At 42.8% G+C, this 17,379-nt stretch overlaps 1 protein-coding gene across 16 annotated transcripts in view; it reads right to left on the reverse strand.

Annotated features, from left to right (window-relative positions):
• The window catches only part of APBB2 (amyloid beta precursor protein binding family B member 2), a 372,773-nt gene that overhangs the window by 110,384 nt on the left and 245,010 nt on the right, over positions 1–17,379 (reverse strand). For 12 of the 16 annotated variants that reach the window (XM_061192201.1, XM_061192196.1, XM_061192197.1 and 9 more), the window contains one exon: positions 4,033–4,241. In XM_061192201.1, the coding sequence (XP_061048184.1) occupies positions 4,033–4,241 (209 nt within the window). Of the gene's footprint in view, positions 1–4,032; positions 4,242–10,096; positions 10,151–17,379 lie in introns of those variants that run through there. The other 4 variants (XM_061192211.1, XM_061192209.1, XM_061192206.1 and 1 more) reach the window with 2 other exon arrangements.

Below are 17,379 nucleotides of genomic sequence, written 5' to 3' on the forward strand. Positions count from 1 at the left end.
TGCTGGAAAGATTCTAAGTAAGACTTGCTTATGGGCCAACAGTTATTCATTACACTATTTTGTGTAGCTCCCTCTTCTCTCTAAAATTCAACATCTAAGTAACTTGGAACAAACTGATGGACTGGGGGGAGATCATCTTTGGGCCAAATTTCAGCAGCAAATGCTTCCCGGCCAGTTTATAAACTTTCAAAAATACTGCTGGTGTATGCAGAGGGAACATTATGCGCTGCGCCTAACACTTCCCTGGTGAACTTTGGAATGTGAAATGTAAAATTTTCAAACTGTAAGGAAGCCTTCCGTCCTAAACTTTTGTGAAGCTGAGTCAACAGATTTGGCACTTACTTTTTTTTTAAGCCGGCTCAGGAAAAATCTGTATAAAATATGCGTTTCTAACGCGACATATTACAAGTTTCTTCTCGCCCTTAACACTTTGCTTTCCCTCATGTTTCCAAATTAGTCAAAATAGATTCTATTTAGGGACCAACGAAATGGCATCAAAGATATAATCATTTCTCTTCAACTGTTATTAGCAGCTGAGACAATGTTATCAAGAGAAGTCATTTTCTAGAAGGTGCTGCATATGTCACCGCCCTCCCCCGGAGTGAGATGAAGCCATTCAAGGCTTTCCAAGGCCCGATACACACATAGTGAAACCTGAGGTAGGGGCAGGGGCCAGCAGACCTCCATTCAGGCTTGACTCCACTAGGTATTAGGTGTGTGATCCTGGGCAAGCTCCCTCACCTCTCTGTGTGCGTTGTCAAATGTAAAAAGGTAATGACAACTGTCGTACAGATGCATAGGGTTTTATGAGGAGTAAGGAGACAAGGCATGAAGCTGGCGCCCTAAACACTCCATTACCCTTAGTGCTTCTACTTTAATATCCGTGTCAGCACCTGCTGGACCTGGGAACGTAGCAGTCTGTGTCTTCCCCCACCTCTCCCCTTCCTCTCCTCTCTACCTATCTGCTCATCCCTTTGCCCCTAGGATTTTAATGTATTGCCTTTTAAATCTGCTTGGTTCTTTGACTTAATGGATGGCCTGATGTCCAGGGGAAAAAATGTACATGAAGCAAACAACTGAAATGTTGATCCAAAGAACATCTATCCCATTGGTCTATTTAAAGTGCTGGGGGACTTCCCTGGTGGCGCATCGGTTAAGAATCCGTCTGCCAGTGCAGGGGACACGGGTTCGACCCCTGGTCCGGGAAGATCCCACATGCCACAGAGCAACTAAGCCTGTGCACCACAACTACTGGGCCTGCGCTCAAGAGCCCGCGAGTCACAACTACTGAAGCCCGTGTGCCACAACTACTGAAGCCTGTGCGCCTAGAGCCCTTGTTCCTCAACAAGAGAAGCCACCACAATGGGACGCCCGGGCAATGCCACGAAGAGTAGCCCCCGCTCGCCGCAACTAGAGAAAGCCCGCGCAGCAATGAAGACCCAACACAGCCAAAAATAAATAAATAGAATTAATAAAAAAAAATAAAGAGCTGGGAATGAGCCTCTCTCTGAAACTTCAAAAAACTACACATCTGTTAACACGTTTCTTGGAGGGATAAGGCTTTGTCCAACACGATGGTAACAGAAGAGAGGAACGGAACCATCCTGCCACCCTGACGCCACTTGCCTGGTTACTCAACTCACTGAGCCTCAGTTACCTCTTCTCTTAAGTGGGAAACATAATAGCTGTCATCTCTGCCGCGTGAAGAGTCTTGAAGGGGACAAATGAAGTGACGTTTATGAAAATACCCTGAAAGCCACAAAAAGTCATGAAGAGCAGCTGGGAGGCTGACCAGTGGGGATGTGATGGAAACACTGAACTCCAGGAGAGCAAGTGAGGCAGGCGGCCATAGGACACAGTCTGAGCCTGGGAAGGGGGGCTAGGCAGTGAGCGGGAGGGAGTGGAAGCAGGCATGGACGGGGCAGAGCAGGCAACAGTGAGCATCGGAAGGCGGCTCAGGGATGAGAAGAGGACTCTGCTTCCCAATAATTATCCCCAGGGCCAGCAGCCCACCTGTGCCGCGTTCTTCCTAAGACTTTTCGCAGAAAACATGAAAGTGGAAGTCTACCATATTAATCAAAGAAATAAAAATCTGAGCCACATAAACCTCGGGATGCCCTCCTTGGGCTTCACCCCACCCACGCCTCGGCCTCAGGAGGTGGGCTTCGAGACAAACTTCATTTCTTCCACATACAGAGGACAAGAGATTCATTGAACAGAAATGGTATCTCAAAGTTAGTCTGAGTTCCTCACCTCTGGACCAAGAGAAAGCAGGTAGGCTGAGATCTCGGAGCCAGGGAAGCCAAGTGAGAAGAACTCTGACCTGGAATTCAAGGAGGATTCGGGAACCCTGCGTTCTAGAGCCAGTGTGGCTGCTGGTCACTGGCCTCTCTGTGCCTCGGTTTCCCTGTCTGCAACGGACAGACACTGGTGCCAATGCCCCCTTCCCAACCGGGCATTCTCTGGTTGCAGGGCACTCCCTGGGGGTGAAGATGGTAAAGGGTTACAATAAGGGGGATGGAGTCCTGGAATGGAGAAAGATTCTAACAGAGATGCCAAGAGCCAAGCAGTACAGGTGAAGAAGAAAGAGGAACTCTGTGCCTCAGTGAGAGCCCAGGGGCGTCCTGGTCCGCTCAGCCCCTGCGAGGCCACTCTGCGGTCCAGGGAGAAATGCCAAGAGGTAACTGGACTGGAATGGAAGAGGGCTCCACTTCATGCTGAGCTCCACGAGCAGCAGGCTGTGTTGGGTCATCTTTACCCCCCAGCACACCTCACATAAGGCGAATAAATCGACTGAATGGGATGTGCCCTGAGAGTAGGAATATTATGCTGATAAAAAGTTATCAAAAGCACCCAGTGATAAGCAACAAAATCCTAAGTGATTCAGTGGAACTGAAGCACATATCTGATCATCAGGGCCAAGTACCAACAAACCAAGGCCCTGGTCTATCAACGGGGCCTATAGCTCGCCTCAACCCGTCCCTTGAAAGATGGAGAATTTGAGGCCCAGGTGGGGTGAGATGCCGAAGCCCAGTAATGGCAGGAATGTGGCTGGAATGTAAGTCTTCCTGCCTCCCAGAGAAGAGCAAGTAAATAATGGAAGATGTTGTTTACTTTTAAAGACAGGAAGGGAAGGGTGATAATAGCGGCAAATATGTAGAGAAACTTTGGGGTAAGAGATGCAGTTCAAATTCCTTCCATGTCCTCAAAGTAAAAGAAAATGAGTTGTTTAAAGAGAAGAAGACTGTGATCAAAAAAAGGCAGAAGTGCCCGTGTGTTAGGAAAGAAACTTCTTTTCTCCAGAAAAGCCATTACTTAACTCTGACCTTTTTCCACTGTAATTCTCTTCAATATTTAGTTATCAGGATTCACAAAGGTTCACTGCAGGGATCTTTGTATTAATAAATACCACGATGGAATTTTTTAATGCCTCAATTCTTTGTTTAAACATCAGATTTCATCCTCAGGGACAGAACAAATTTATACTGCTAATTATTTCTAAAACAATGTCACTTCTGCTAAATAAACAGATCCTTTTTTTTTTTTTTTTTAATTAGAAATTAAGCATTTAAGGGCTCTCAAGGGTTATTCCTGCAGACATTCTCTCCATGCAGTCAAATGAGCCCACGGATATTAATAAGATATGCAGTAATTATAACACATCTGGCCAAGAGACATTCTTCTGTGTGTAAATATTTTATGGAACCAGCACCATGCAACAGCACCTACAGAGTAAATTACTGCCTCAGTGAGCCCCAGGGAATCTTAACCACTTCTCATTAATCAGCCTCTCTTACTTTCTGTACCTGAAATGGTGTTTCAAGAGACCAAAAGCCATTAAAAAAATGAAAACATCCCTGAAAGATGGTATTAACACTATTCACTAAGAGGAAGCATTTCGGTTTCAAATGCAACATGCATGAATATCAAAAGCTTACCTTGATGACCTGTTGGGGCAGAAGCAATGAGTCTAAAGAGAAATCACAAGTTACATCCACTCTACTAAGCCATCAAAAAGACACTCCATTTTACCTCGTTCTCTGGGGTGGGAGATGGCGTTACAGAACTAAGGGACCCTTTCCTAGAACCCTGAAGATCTGCTGGGATGGAGACAGGGCGTTCCCACTGAGTCGTCCCTGTTGGTATGTGCCAATAATAGGTCCCAGCGATGTCACTGATTCTTTTCCAGCCAGGTGGCAAATCCGGATCAGTCTGAAAGGAGTGATCAGTCCATATATCTGCTGGAAAATGGAAAAAAAGAGAGGGTTTTATTAAAAGAGGAAACAATTACAGTCTTCCAATTTTACTACCAACAGTCAGGAGAATTCCACAGGCAGGTGTGTCCATAGCCCAAATGAGAACTAAAGCCATCCTATGGACACGAAGTATGGAAAGAGGGGGAATACGGAAAGAAACATGGAAAGAACTGGAAGGTTGACACGTGAGAACATGGATATAAAGAACCCATTATCAAGTCATCTTACAGCTCCAAGGACCCTATGAACGAACAGGCTAAAGCTCCATTAGTCAGAATCAACTACCCAAGCAAAATTTGCAAGGTTACACACAAAACCTACTGTATCCCTTTGTACATTTGTAAGATTTACTGTCTGGGATCATATATCATTCCCATCAATGAGTACAACTCTAATGTTCTTTAACTGCTTTCTGGATGCATTACTGGATTTATGAGTGCTGGATTTATACCTTTCATTTGCTTTAACAACTCCTCCCATTTGATTGTAAACATCTACAAAGTAGCCATGTCTTTTGTAATACTCTAGAATTCTAAACTGCACACAGAAGATTCCCAAGGAGGGCAGACTAAAAAAGCCTTGGAATTCGAAAAGGAACCAGACTGACTCTAAAAACCGGCCAGTAATATAAATGCATGAAGGAGGATAGGTGTGGGATACAATAGAGAATGGTGAGGACTGTGGCAAACTGGTAAGCATGTGCAAAGTCCAAAGGCATTTAAATTCAAAAAATAATTTTTTAAGAACTGTATGTGTGTGTGTGTGTGGGAAATAAAATACATCTACTGGGCAATTTCAGTCATTCCTGGCTTATATCAATATTTTATTAATATACTGGATAACTGTTTTTAAAAATCTCGTTTTTGGCCTTCTTTGAGTTGAGTATGAAATGGATTAAAGTGCTAGAGAAGAGAGGAGAGACATGAGGAAGCAGAGTAAGAAATCCATAGAGAGGGAGGCATAATGGAGGAATCGCAGGCGGCTATTATCAACATACATAGGTAGAAAAACTTAATAAACTTGTGCTCTAAATCTGGGGATCACTTCATTCTAAGGATGAGGCCCTTTTCTATGTGGTCATTCACAAGAGGCTGGAGCCGTTACAGCAATTTAAATGAGAAAGTATGTGGGCCTTGCTCTCAGCAAAAGTCACTGCATCATGTGGGCTGGCGTCACTGAGGCTGCTACAGCCGCAAGAAGAAAAAAAGAAACCAACCAAAGAAGTTGATTAAGGCTATGGGCACAGATGTGCATTCATGCGGTTGTTTAGCATCCCAGCATTCACTTTTCTCATTTAAATCTGCCAGAGGCAAAACTGCCACTTGTCTCAAATTATGATGGAAATTTCCCCTCCCCCTACAGGAAACTGAGCATGATTAAATAATCTCAAGCTACCCAAATCTTTCAGAAACAACTCAAAACAAACACGTGCATACACTCCTCTGTCCTGTCTCCGTTTTAGGGGGTGAGACGGTTGTCTCTGCTGTTATTTTGTTTTAGATATTTCAACTGGGATGGGAAAGGTAAAACACACAGGTCTTGGTATTAAGTTGGAGAAAACCCTACCAAGGGTGTTCCCTTATCCAATTCTAGCAGCTCACAGACAACAAGCTCGAGATGGAAACTAAAAGGACATAAAGAGGATGCTAGTTACCGTTTCTGTTGTTTTTAAGGTCTGAGGGCCTGAATTTACACATGTATCCCAGTTGTCTCTACAGCTGGGACATTAGCATACATGAAGAATAGCTACATACCACTATGAGAATATGAAATCACATCAGACCAAGGGCAGAGACCAAGGTCAGCAGTCTTCAGGTGTGGCTTTCCAAAGTGGTTGAGAGGGGCCTTGGGCTGCATGGCAGAAAGTGGTCTATTCTGTTTCAACCAGACCCATTCACTTACATTTGGTTTATATTTTGAATTTCTGGTGAGATTTTGTTGGAATAAAAATTACAAGCGGGGTTATTCTGTTGCTAAAAATTGGTGATGATGAGATGATGATGGAGGAAGTGAGGTGGGCACATCTACAATATTATCAGCAGTTCAGAATCATTTATAGAATCCCTTCCACATCACCCTACCCTGGTTGTAAGGAATGTAAGCCCCGTGAGGGCAAGCAGACATTACCTCTGTCATGTTCACCATCATATTTCCAACACCTAGCATGGCAGGTGTTCAATTACAATGAGCTGGATGAATGGAGGATAGATGGTGGATGGATGGATAGACAGATGGGTAGACGGAAGAAAGGAAGATAAGAAGGAAGAATGCACAAAGAAGGAGGGAGAAATAAGTGAATGAAGTCCTGAATGATGGGAATTGAGCTTGGCGCTTAGCAAAAGAAGAATTCTGAAGAAATCAGTTCTGTGTAATTTCATAAAACAGAGCAACTTCACAAGGCTCGGGAATACTAGCTTCTAGTTAAGAGCATGTCTACTTCCCTTGAAGGCATATGTGAATGTTGTTATGGACAAAAAGAAATACAGTATGATAAACTGGAAAGAGTCCTGGGCTGGAGGTGAGATTTTGTTTCTTTTTTTTATTGATAGGTTCCACAGGAACAGCAAGAAATATGCCTTCTGAGGCACCTCAGTGCCATTACACTTCATTTTGTTCAATCTTCAAAGCCCCAATGTGCTTTGTTTTCCTACATAAAACTATGTACACATTTAAATAAGTACCCTGGACCTTATTCAACAGGTCAGTGGTTTTCCAATGTTATCAAATTGGGGAGAAGGACAGTGGTGCAGGTAGGTGGAATTCCAGGCCTGTCCAGAGTCTTTTGACTGTTGCAGCAACATTTTTATCCGTTTTAAATATTGGTCTTGTATGCATGATTTTCCTTGAAAACAGGGATTAGCTGAATGCTCACATCAATCCCACCAGAAGGTAAGAGTGGGAATAATAGCCAGCCAAGACAAGAAGCCGGGCCTTTCAAGGCTTAAACCCAAGTTCTCTTAATGCTGCCATGAGGTTCTCAGGAGCTGTTAACAACTGTGCTGTTATTTACAGTGAAAGTAACAGGGACGCTGATGTGGGCTGTGGGCTGAAATACCCAGCTGCTTTATTGCTTCTTTATTGCAGGAGCTCGTGGAGTGTCCACTGCTGCCCTATGAAGGACACACTATGGTTATCCCATTTCTAAGGCTCGGAGAGGACGGCAGTTTGGTTTAAAGCCAAGGGGGTAAACTATGTCCCTATGTAGAAATGGATGTTACTTTTTCAGAGATCTGAGAAAAATCAGTTGTGATCAGCTTGGGGGAATTTAGAAGGTGTATAAACGGGGCAGGGGCGGGGGGGGGACACATAAGAAAGGACACAATGGCTTCAAGTCTGAGGCTATGAGACCGGCCAGCTGACCTGACCAAGGTTACAGAGTTGGTGAGTGAGGGCACCAAGATTTGCCCTGGAGACTAGGTACATCCATGCAAGGACACTTCCAATATAGGCTTTGCATAGGGTCCTCCCTTCCATGTCTCCCTCCCTAATGCTGCATCCAGCAAACACAGGCAGCCACTTCAGCTGGTCCATGGATCTGCAGCCTCTCCCACTGGAAACCCGAGGATCATATTCCACACCCAGGCACACAGCAGAGACTGAGATCCCACCTATTTCTCCCTCCTCCCTTCCCTACAGGATCTCACAGCTAAGAAGCTTTATGGTCTCCTGTCATGTCATCACTGCATCACTGCATCTTGCTGAAGGCGCCTTCAAGGAGAAGAGGGAAGGGGGACACTGTTCAGTGGTTAAGAGCAGAAAGCTATAGATATCCTTTCTAGGTGGCTCTGTGGCCCACGTTGTCGTTTGCAGTTTTGTTCCAGAAGCAGGGCCTGGAAGTCGGAGTGTAAAAATAGCAAGGCTAAGAGCCCCAGAAAGTCTCTCTTGTGCTGGGAGCCTCTTGGGCCAAGAGCAATACTTGGCATAGAAACAAGGAGCCCGTCTATGAGCAGCAAGGACCCGCCCCTTCCAGCCGCCTTGGGTGCCAGTGCCGCTGCCGGCCTGGCTCCACCTCTACCACTTCTCTCCTGCTCTCCTCCCTGGTGGGGTCTGTGTGTGAAGCAAGCCTGCCTCTCATCACCCTCTCCCCTGGGCTCACTTGCAGGATGAAGGGTCAAATGAAAATGAATTAGCGTCTAGCAGCAGCTGGAAATCTCCCATCTTGCTCCGGAGGCCACAGGAAGGAGGGATGGGTGAGCTGGGATTCTAAATTTGGCAACGTCTGCAGTGTAGAGCACAAGAGGCCTCCCTCTGGTCCTCTTAATGGCACTCACTCCCTTCCTTGAGAGTTGTATACCCAGTGCCTTCAGTGTGCACGGCAGGGGGTGAGCACCTTGTGAGGAAAGAGGAGACATTAACTCATTCAACAAATATTTCCTGTCTACTCTGTGCCAGGCATTGTTCTAGGGCTGGGGGGTGCAGAGTTCATCAGATAGACCCGGGCCCAGCATCCGTGAACTGGGGCAGTGGTTCTCAAGGTTCACAGTCACCTGGAGATCTGCTAGAACACAGATCGCTGGGTACTACCGCCCCCCCCCAACCCCGCCAAGGTTCTGACTCAGTTGCTCTGGGGCGGGGCCTGAGAATCTGCATTTCTAACAGTTCCCAGGTGGTGCTGATTTCTTGCTGCTGGTTTTGGGATCACACTTTTAAGAACCATTGGCCTAGGAAAACAGAAAAGGTAATTAATCTTTTCCACCAAACTCCATCTAACTGCTGGCTCCAGAGAATAAAAAATGTGAATTATATTCAATCATTCTTTCATTTATTCTCCCATTTATTCATTCATTCTCTTGCACTGAGGGACTCCAATACATTCCAAGCACTATTCTAGAAGCTGAGAATACAGTAATGAATAAAAGAGGCAATTCAGGTATAATGGGATCAATTGTGTCTGGGGATAGGGTGGGCTATTTGGATAGGATGGTCTGAGGAAGGAACAATGTCACCCTAAACTAGAAGGGGCACCAGCCTTGGGAAGAGACAAGAGAACAGCACTCCTGGAAGACGGAACAGCAAGTGCAAAGGCCATGTGGCAGGGAAGAGCCTGTTGTGTCATTACAACACAAAGTCACTGAATGAGATGTGAGTGGTCTAGGATAAGATTTAAGGCCATAAGGGCTAAGGATTCACCCTCTATGCAAAGGCAAGCTCTTGAAGCTCTTGTGTGGTCTGTGTTTTCAAAATCAGAAGAGTAATCTGCACAATGCTCCCATTCTTAGAGAAGAAAAACCTCTCTCTTCGGAAGTCTTAGCTGCAGCTACTGCTGGCTTCTCTTTTGAGCACTGTTATTCCAGAGGGAGCCAGATGCCTTAATCCAAACTACCTGAATTTAGCTTTAAAACACTTTCTCCGGTCACCGGTGGTCTGCTTCCTTTGCCTTTCTCTCTTCTTTCCTAACTCACTACTTAGTCCCTTTATTTTTTCTGGACCTAGAACTTCCTTGTCAGAAAACAGCAAGAAGGCTCTTCATTCCCTCCAGCTTCACCACCGACTTCTGAAGACAAGAGCGTGGAGCCAGGACTCCAGGTCCGGATCATTTATTATAGGTTTGCTGAGGGTTCCAGGCAGCATACAGAGGCTGTTCAGAACCCGGGGTGAAACTGTCCTCAGTCAAAGGAACTGGCAAAAGCAATGACTGTGGAAACAAGGGAATGAGCCCCAAATGTCCAAAATCTGTGAGCTCTCAGAAATCTGACCTGCTGGCCTGCCAGATAGAGGGGAGGAAAGCTGACCTAAAACAGTTTCAGGGCCCCTGCTATTTCTTGATATTTATCTGCAGGGCATATTTGGGACCCTGAAGTGTCTATCACAGCCTCAGAAAAATTACACATTGTACTCACTTGAGCTTTCCTGTGGTTGCATTCTTTTTACAGCTGTAATAAACCTCTTAACAGTTTTGGGAGTGTTGATTTTCTCTTTTTCCCTCTTTTCCTTTAAAAAAATTAACATTAAGATATTTAGTGTCCCTAAAATACATAGTTATTTGTAACTGAGGATTTTTCTGTTAAAGATTCTTTTTTTTTCTTTGAATTTTTTTAAATTTATTTTTTTATACAGCAGGTTATTAGTTATCTATTTTATACATATTAGTGTATACATGTCAAACCCAATCTCCCAATTCATCACACCACCACCACCACCACCACCCTGGCACTTTCCCCCCTTGGTGTCCATATGTTTGTTCTCTACATCTGTGTCTCTATTTCTGCCCTGCAAACCAGTTCATCTGTACCATGTTTCTAGGTTCCACATATATGTTAATATACGACATTTGTTTTTCTCTTTCTGACTTACTTCACTCTGTATGACAGTCTCTAGGTCCATCCATGTCTCTACAAATGACCCAATTTCATTCCTTTTTATGGCTGAGTAATTTTCCATTGTATATATGTACCACATCTTCTTTATCCATTCGTCTGTATATGGGCATTTCAGTTGCTTCCATGACCTGGCTATTCTAAATAGTGCTGCAATGAACATTGGGGTGCACGTGTCTTTTTGAATTATGGTTTTCTCTGGGCATATGCCCAGTACTGGGATTGCTGGGTCATATGGTAATTCTATTTTTAGTTTTTTAAGGAACCTCCATACTGTTCTCCATAGTGGCTGTATCAATTTACATTCCCACCAACAGCGCAAGAGGGTTCCCTTTTCTCCACACCCTCTCTAGCATTTGCTGTTTGTAGATTTTCTGATGATGCCCATTCTAACTGGTGTGAGGTGATACCTCTTTGTAGTTTTGATTTGCATTTCTCTAATAATTAGTGATGTTGAGCAGCTTTTCATGTACTTCTTGGCCATCTGTATGTCTTCTTTGGAGAAATGTCTATTTAGGTCTTCTGCCCATTTTTGGATTGGGTTGTTTTTTAATATTGAGCTGCATGAGCTGTTTATATATTTTGGAGATTAATCCTTTGTCCGTTGATTTGTTTGCAAATATTTTCTCCCATTCTGAGGGTTGCCTTTTTGTCTTGTTTGTAGTTTCCTTTGCTTTGCAAAAGCTTTTAAGTTTCATTAGGTCCCATTTGTTTATTTTTGTTTTTATTTCCATTACTCTAGGAGGTGGATCAAAAAAGATCTTGTTGTGATTTATGTCAAAGAGTGTTCTTCCTATGTTGTCCTCTAAGAGTTTTATAGTGTCTGGTCTTACATTTAGGTCTCTAATCCATTTTGAGTTTATTTTTGTGTATGGTGTTAGGGAGTGTTCTAGTTTCATTCTTTTATATGTAGCTGTCCAGTTTTCCAAGCACCACTTATTGAAGAGACTGTGTTTTTCTCCATTGCATATCCTTGCCTCCTTTGTCATAGATTAGTTGACCACAGGTGCATGGGTTTATCTCTGAGCTTTCTATCCTGTTCCATTGAACTATATTTCTGTTTTTGTGTCAGTACCATATTGTCTTGATTACTGTAGTTTGTAGTATAGTCTGAAGTCAGGGAGTCTGATTCCTCCAGCTCCATTTTTTTCCCTCAAGATTGCTTTGGCTTTTCGGGTCTTTTGTGTCTCCATACAAATTTTACGACTTTTTGTTCTAGTTCTGTAAAAAATGCCATTGGTAATTTGAGAGGGATTGCACTGAATCTGTAGATTGCTTTGGGTAGTATAGTCATTTTCACAATATTGATTCTTCTAATCCAAGAACATGGTATATCTCTCCATCTGTTTGTGTCATCTTTGATTTCTTGCATCAGTGTCTTATAGTTTTCTGAGTACAGGTCTTTTACCTCCTTACATAGGTTTATTCCTAGGTATTTTATTCTTTTTGTTGCAATGGTGAATGGGATTGTTTGCTTAATTTCTCTTTCTGATCTTTTGTTGTTAGTGTATAGGAATCCAAGAGATTTCTGTGCATTAATTTTGTATCATGCAACTTTACTAAATTCATTGATTAGCTCTAGTAGTTTTCTGGCGGCATCTTTAGGATTCTCTATGTATAGTATCATGTCATCTGCAAACAGTGACAGTTTTACTTCTTCTTTTCCAATCTGTATTCCTTTTATTTCTTTTTCTTCTCTGATTGCTGTGGCTAGGACTTCCAAAACTATGTTGAATAATAGCGAGAGTGGACATCCTTGTCTTGTTCCTGATCTTAGAGGAAATGCTTTCAGTTTTTCACCATTGAGAATGATGTTTGCTATGGGTTTGTCATATATGGCCTTTATTATGTTGAGGTAGGTCCCCTCTATGCCCACTTTCTGGAGAGTTTTTTATCATAAATGGGTGTTGAATTTTGTCAAAAGCTTTTTCTGCATCTACTGAGATGATCATATGGTTTTTATTCTTCAATTTGTTAATATGGGGTATCACATTGATTGATTTGCATATATTGAAGAATCCTTGCATCCCTGGGATAAATCCCACTTGATCATGGTGTATGATCCTTTTAATGTGTTGTTGGATTCTGTTTGCTAGTATTTTGCTGAGGATTTTTGTATCTATATTCATCAGTGATATTGGTCTGTAATTTTCTTTTTTTGTAGTATCTTTGTCTGGTTTTGGTATCAGGGTGATGGTGGCCTCATAGAATGAGTTTGGGAGTGTTCCTTCCTCTACAATTTTTTGGAAGAGTTTGAGAAGGATGGGTGTTAGCTCTTCTCTAAATGTTTGATAAGATTCACCTGTGAAGCCACCTGGTCCCGGACTTTTGTTCATTGGAAGATTTTTAATCACAGTTTCAATTTCATTACTTGTGATTGGTCTGTCCATATTTCTATTTCTTCCTGGTTCAGTCTTGGAAGGTTATACCTTTCTAAGAATTTGTCCATTTCTTCCAGGTTGTCCACTTTATTTGCACAGAGTTGCTTGTAGTAGTCTCTTAGGATGCTTTGTATTTCTGCAGTGTCCGTTGTAACGTCTCCTTTTTCATTTCTAATTTTATTGATTTGAATCCTCTCCCTCTTTTTCTTGATGAGTCTGGCTAAAGGTTTATCAATTTTGTTTATCTTCTCAAAGAACCAGCTTTTAGTTTTACTGATCTTTGCTATCATTTTCTTTGTCTCTATTTCATTTATTTCTGCTCTGATCTTTATGATTTCTTTCCTTCTGCTAACTTTGGGTTTTGTTTGTTCTTCTTTCTCTAGTTCCTTTAGGTGTAAGGTTAGATAGTTGAGATTTTTCTAGTTTCTTGAGGTAGGCTTGTATTGCTATAAACCTCCCTCTTAGAACTGCTTTTGCTGCATCCCACAGGTTTTGGATCGTCGTGTTTTCATTCTAATTTGTCTCTAGGTATTTTTTGATTTCCTCTTTGGTTTCTTCAGTCATCTCTTGGTTATTTAGTAATGTACTGTTTAGCCTCCATGTGTTTGTGTTTTTTATGTTTTTTTTCCCTGTAACTGATTTCTAATCTCATAGCATTGTGGTTGGAAAAGATCCTTGATATGATTTCAATTTTCTTAAATTTACCGAGGCTTGATTTGTGACCCAAGATTTGATCCTAGAGAATGTTCTGTGTGCACTTGAGAAGAAAGTGTAATCTGCTGTTTTTGGATGGAATGTCCTATAAATATCAATTAAATCTATCTGGTCTATTGTGTCATTTAAAGCTTCTGTTTCCTTATTTATTTTCCTTTTGGATGATCTGTCCATTGGTGTAAGTGAGGTGTTAAAGTCCCCCACTATTATTGTGTTACTGTCGATTTCCTCTTTTATAGCTGTTAGCAGTTGCCTTATGTATTGAGGTGCTCCTATGTTGGGTGCATATATATTTATAATTGTTATATCTTCTTCTTGGATTGATCCCTTGATCATTAGGTAGTGTCCTTCCTTGTCTCTTGTAACAGTCTTTATTTTAAAGTCTATTTTATCTGATATGAGTATTGCTACTCCAGCTTTCTTTTGATTTCCATTTGCATGGAATATCTTTTTCCACCCCCTCACTTTCAGTCTATATGTGTCCCTAGGTCTGAAGTGGGTCTCTTGTAGACAGCATATATATGGGTCTTGTTTTTGTATCCATTCAGTAAGCCTGTGTCTTTTGGTTGGAGCATTTAATCCATTCACGTTTAAGGTAATTATCAATATGAATGTTCCTATTACCATTTTCTTAATTGTCATTGGTTTGTTTTTGTAGGTCCTTTTCTTCTCTTGTGTTTCCCACTTAGAGAAGTTCCTTTAGCATTTGTTACAGAGCTGGTTTGGTGGTGCTGAATTCTCTTAGCTTTTGCTTGCCTGTAAAGCTTTTGATTTCTCCATCCAATCTGAATGAGATCCTTGCTGGGTAGAGTAATCTTGGTTGTAGTTTCTTCCCTTTCATCACTTTACATATATTGTGCCACTCCCTTCTGGCTTGTAGAGTTTCTGCTGAGAAATCAGCTGTTAACCTTATGGGAGTTCCCTTGTATATTATTTGTTGTTTTTCCCTTGTTGCTTTCAATAATTTTTCTTTGTCTTTAATTTTTGTCAATTTGATTACTATGTGTCTCGGCGTGTTTCTCCTTGGGTTTACCCTACCTGGGACTTTTCGCTTCCTGGACTTGGGTGGCTATTTCCTTTCCCATGTTAGGGAAGTTTTCGACTATAATCTCTTCAAATATTTTCTCTGGTCCTTTCTCTCTCTCTTTTCCTTCTGGGACCTCTATAATGCGAATGTTGTTGCGTTTAATGTTGTCCCAGAGGTCTCCTAGGTTGTCTTCATTTCTTTTCCTTCTTTTTTCTTTATTCTTTTCCGTGGCAGTGAATTCCACCATTCTGTCTTCCAGGTCACTTATCTTTTCTTCTGCCTCAGTTATTCTGCTACTGATTCCTTCTAGTGTATTTTTCATTTCAGTTATTGTACTGTTCATCTCTGTTTGTTTCTTCTTTAATTCTTCTGGTGTTTGTTCTTTAATTCTTCTAGGTCTTCGTTAAACATTTCTTGCATCTTCTCGATCTTTGCCTCCATTCTTTTTCCGAGGTCCTGGATCATCTTCACTATCATTATTCTGAATTCTTTTTCTGGAAGGTTGCCTATCTCCACTTCATTTAGTTGTTTTTTCTGGGGTTTTATCTTGTTCTTTCATCTGGTACAAAGTCTTCTGCCTTTTCATTTTGTCTGTCTTTCTGTGAATGTGGTTTTTGTTCCACAGGCTGCAGGATTGTAGTTCTTCTTGCTTCTGCTGTCTGCCCTCTGGTGGATGAGGCTATCTAAGAGGCTTGTGCAAGCTTCCTGATGGGAGGGACTGGTGGTGGGTAGAGCTGACTGTTGCTCTGGTGGGCAGAGCTCAGTAAAACTTTAATCCGCTTGTCTGCTGATGGGTGGGGCTGGGTTCCCTCCCTGTTGGTTGTTTGGCCTGAGGCGACCCAGCACTGGAGTCTACCCAGCTCTTTGGTGGGGCTAATGGCGGACTCTGGCAGGGCTCATGCCAAGGATTACTTCCCAGAACTTCTGCTGCCAGTGTCCTTGTCCCCACGGTGAGCCACAGCCACCCCCCGCCTCTGCAGGAGACCCTCCAACACTAGCAGGTAGGTCTGGTTCAGTCTCCGATAGGGTCACTGCTCCTTCCCCTGGGTCCCGATACACACACTACTTTGTGTGTGCCCTCCAAGAGTGGAGTCTCTGTTTCCCCCAGTCCTGTTGAAGTCCTGCAATCAAATCCCACTAGCCTTCAAAGTCTGATTTTCTAGGAATTCCTCCTCCCGCTGCCGGACCCCCAGGTTGGGAAGCCTGACATGGGGCTCAGAACCTTCACTCCAGTGGGTGGACTTCCGTGATATAAGTGTTCTCCAGTTTGTGCGTCACCCACCCAGCAGTTATGGGATTTGATTTTACTGTGATTGCGCCCCTCCTACCGTCTCAGTGCGGCTTTTCCTTTGTCTTTAAATGTGGGGTATCTTTTTTGGTGAGTTCCAGTGTCTTCCTGTTGATGACTGTTCAGCAGTTAGCTGTGATTCCGGTGCTCTTGCAAGAGGAAGTGAGCGTACATCCTTCTACTCCACCATCTTGAACCAAGCTCTGTTAAAGATTCTTGAGTAAATGTTCCAAGAACTCACTATTTAAATCGTTCTTAAATTTGGGCCTGGCAATACTGTATACTTTGTGTATTTTTATCAAGTGTTTTGGCATAAGATCAACACAATATTTCTTAATTTAAACTCACTGGGGACATAGTTTTTGCTGGGCTTACTCTATTAAATTTGTTTCAGGGCCACATTACTATCACAGGCAGGAGCTCTGGAGACAGCGGACAGCCGTGAATCTCAGCTCCAATGCTGGCTAGCTGTGTGACCTCAGACAAACAGCTTAATTTCTAATGGCCTGTCTGCTTACTATGACAGAACTGATGACAGCTTCTGTGCCATACAGTTGATGTGGAACAGAGTGCCCAGCACAAAGCCAGGCATGTAACAATCACTCAGTAAATGTCTGTTACTATTCGCTATTCATTACTTCATTCAAATGTGGCTTTGGGGGAAAATACTATGTAATAGAAACATTTTTGAAATGGCATCAACCATAGTGCATTTCATTGAAAAACTAAGAGTTCTGAGAGTTTGCAATCACCAAATGTGTTTTTACTAAAAAGGTAGCTTTTATTTAGATCAAGAAAAGTAGATGAGAACAGTGGTCACTTACATATCAATTCAGAAACAACGTATCACATGAGGACCCACTAGTCTGAGTTTGTGGCACCTCTTTAATAAGCATGTGGGGGCTTCCCTGGTGGCGCAGTGGTTAAGAATCCATCTGCCAGTGCAAGGGACATGGGTTCAAGCCCTGGTCCGGGAAGATCCCACATGCCGCGGAGCAACTAAGCCCGTGCACCACAACTACTGAGCTTGCACTCCAGAGCCCATGAGCCACAACTACTGAGCCCTCAAGCCACAACTACTGAGCCCACGCGCCTAGTGCCTGCGCTCTGCAACAAGAGGAGCCACCACAATGAGAAGCCCGCGCACTGCAATGAAGAGTAGACCCTGCTCGCCACAACTAGAGAAAGCCCGTGCGCAGGAATGAAGACCCAACACAGCCCAAAAAAAAAAAAAAAAAAACAGCATGTGGCTGCTTTATGTCATGCAGTTGAGCCATTAAAGAAGCAGAAATGAAATCAGAACAAAATAGTTTATGAAGTCTGCTTTATTATTTAAGACATCCTTCTTTTGAGACTGCTTCTGCTCTACCTTATGTCCTCAAGAAAGTATGTAGGG

Source organism: Eubalaena glacialis, chromosome 5 (genome assembly GCF_028564815.1).
Source record: "Eubalaena glacialis isolate mEubGla1 chromosome 5, mEubGla1.1.hap2.+ XY, whole genome shotgun sequence".
NCBI classification, from domain to species: domain Eukaryota; kingdom Metazoa; phylum Chordata; class Mammalia; order Artiodactyla; family Balaenidae; genus Eubalaena; species Eubalaena glacialis.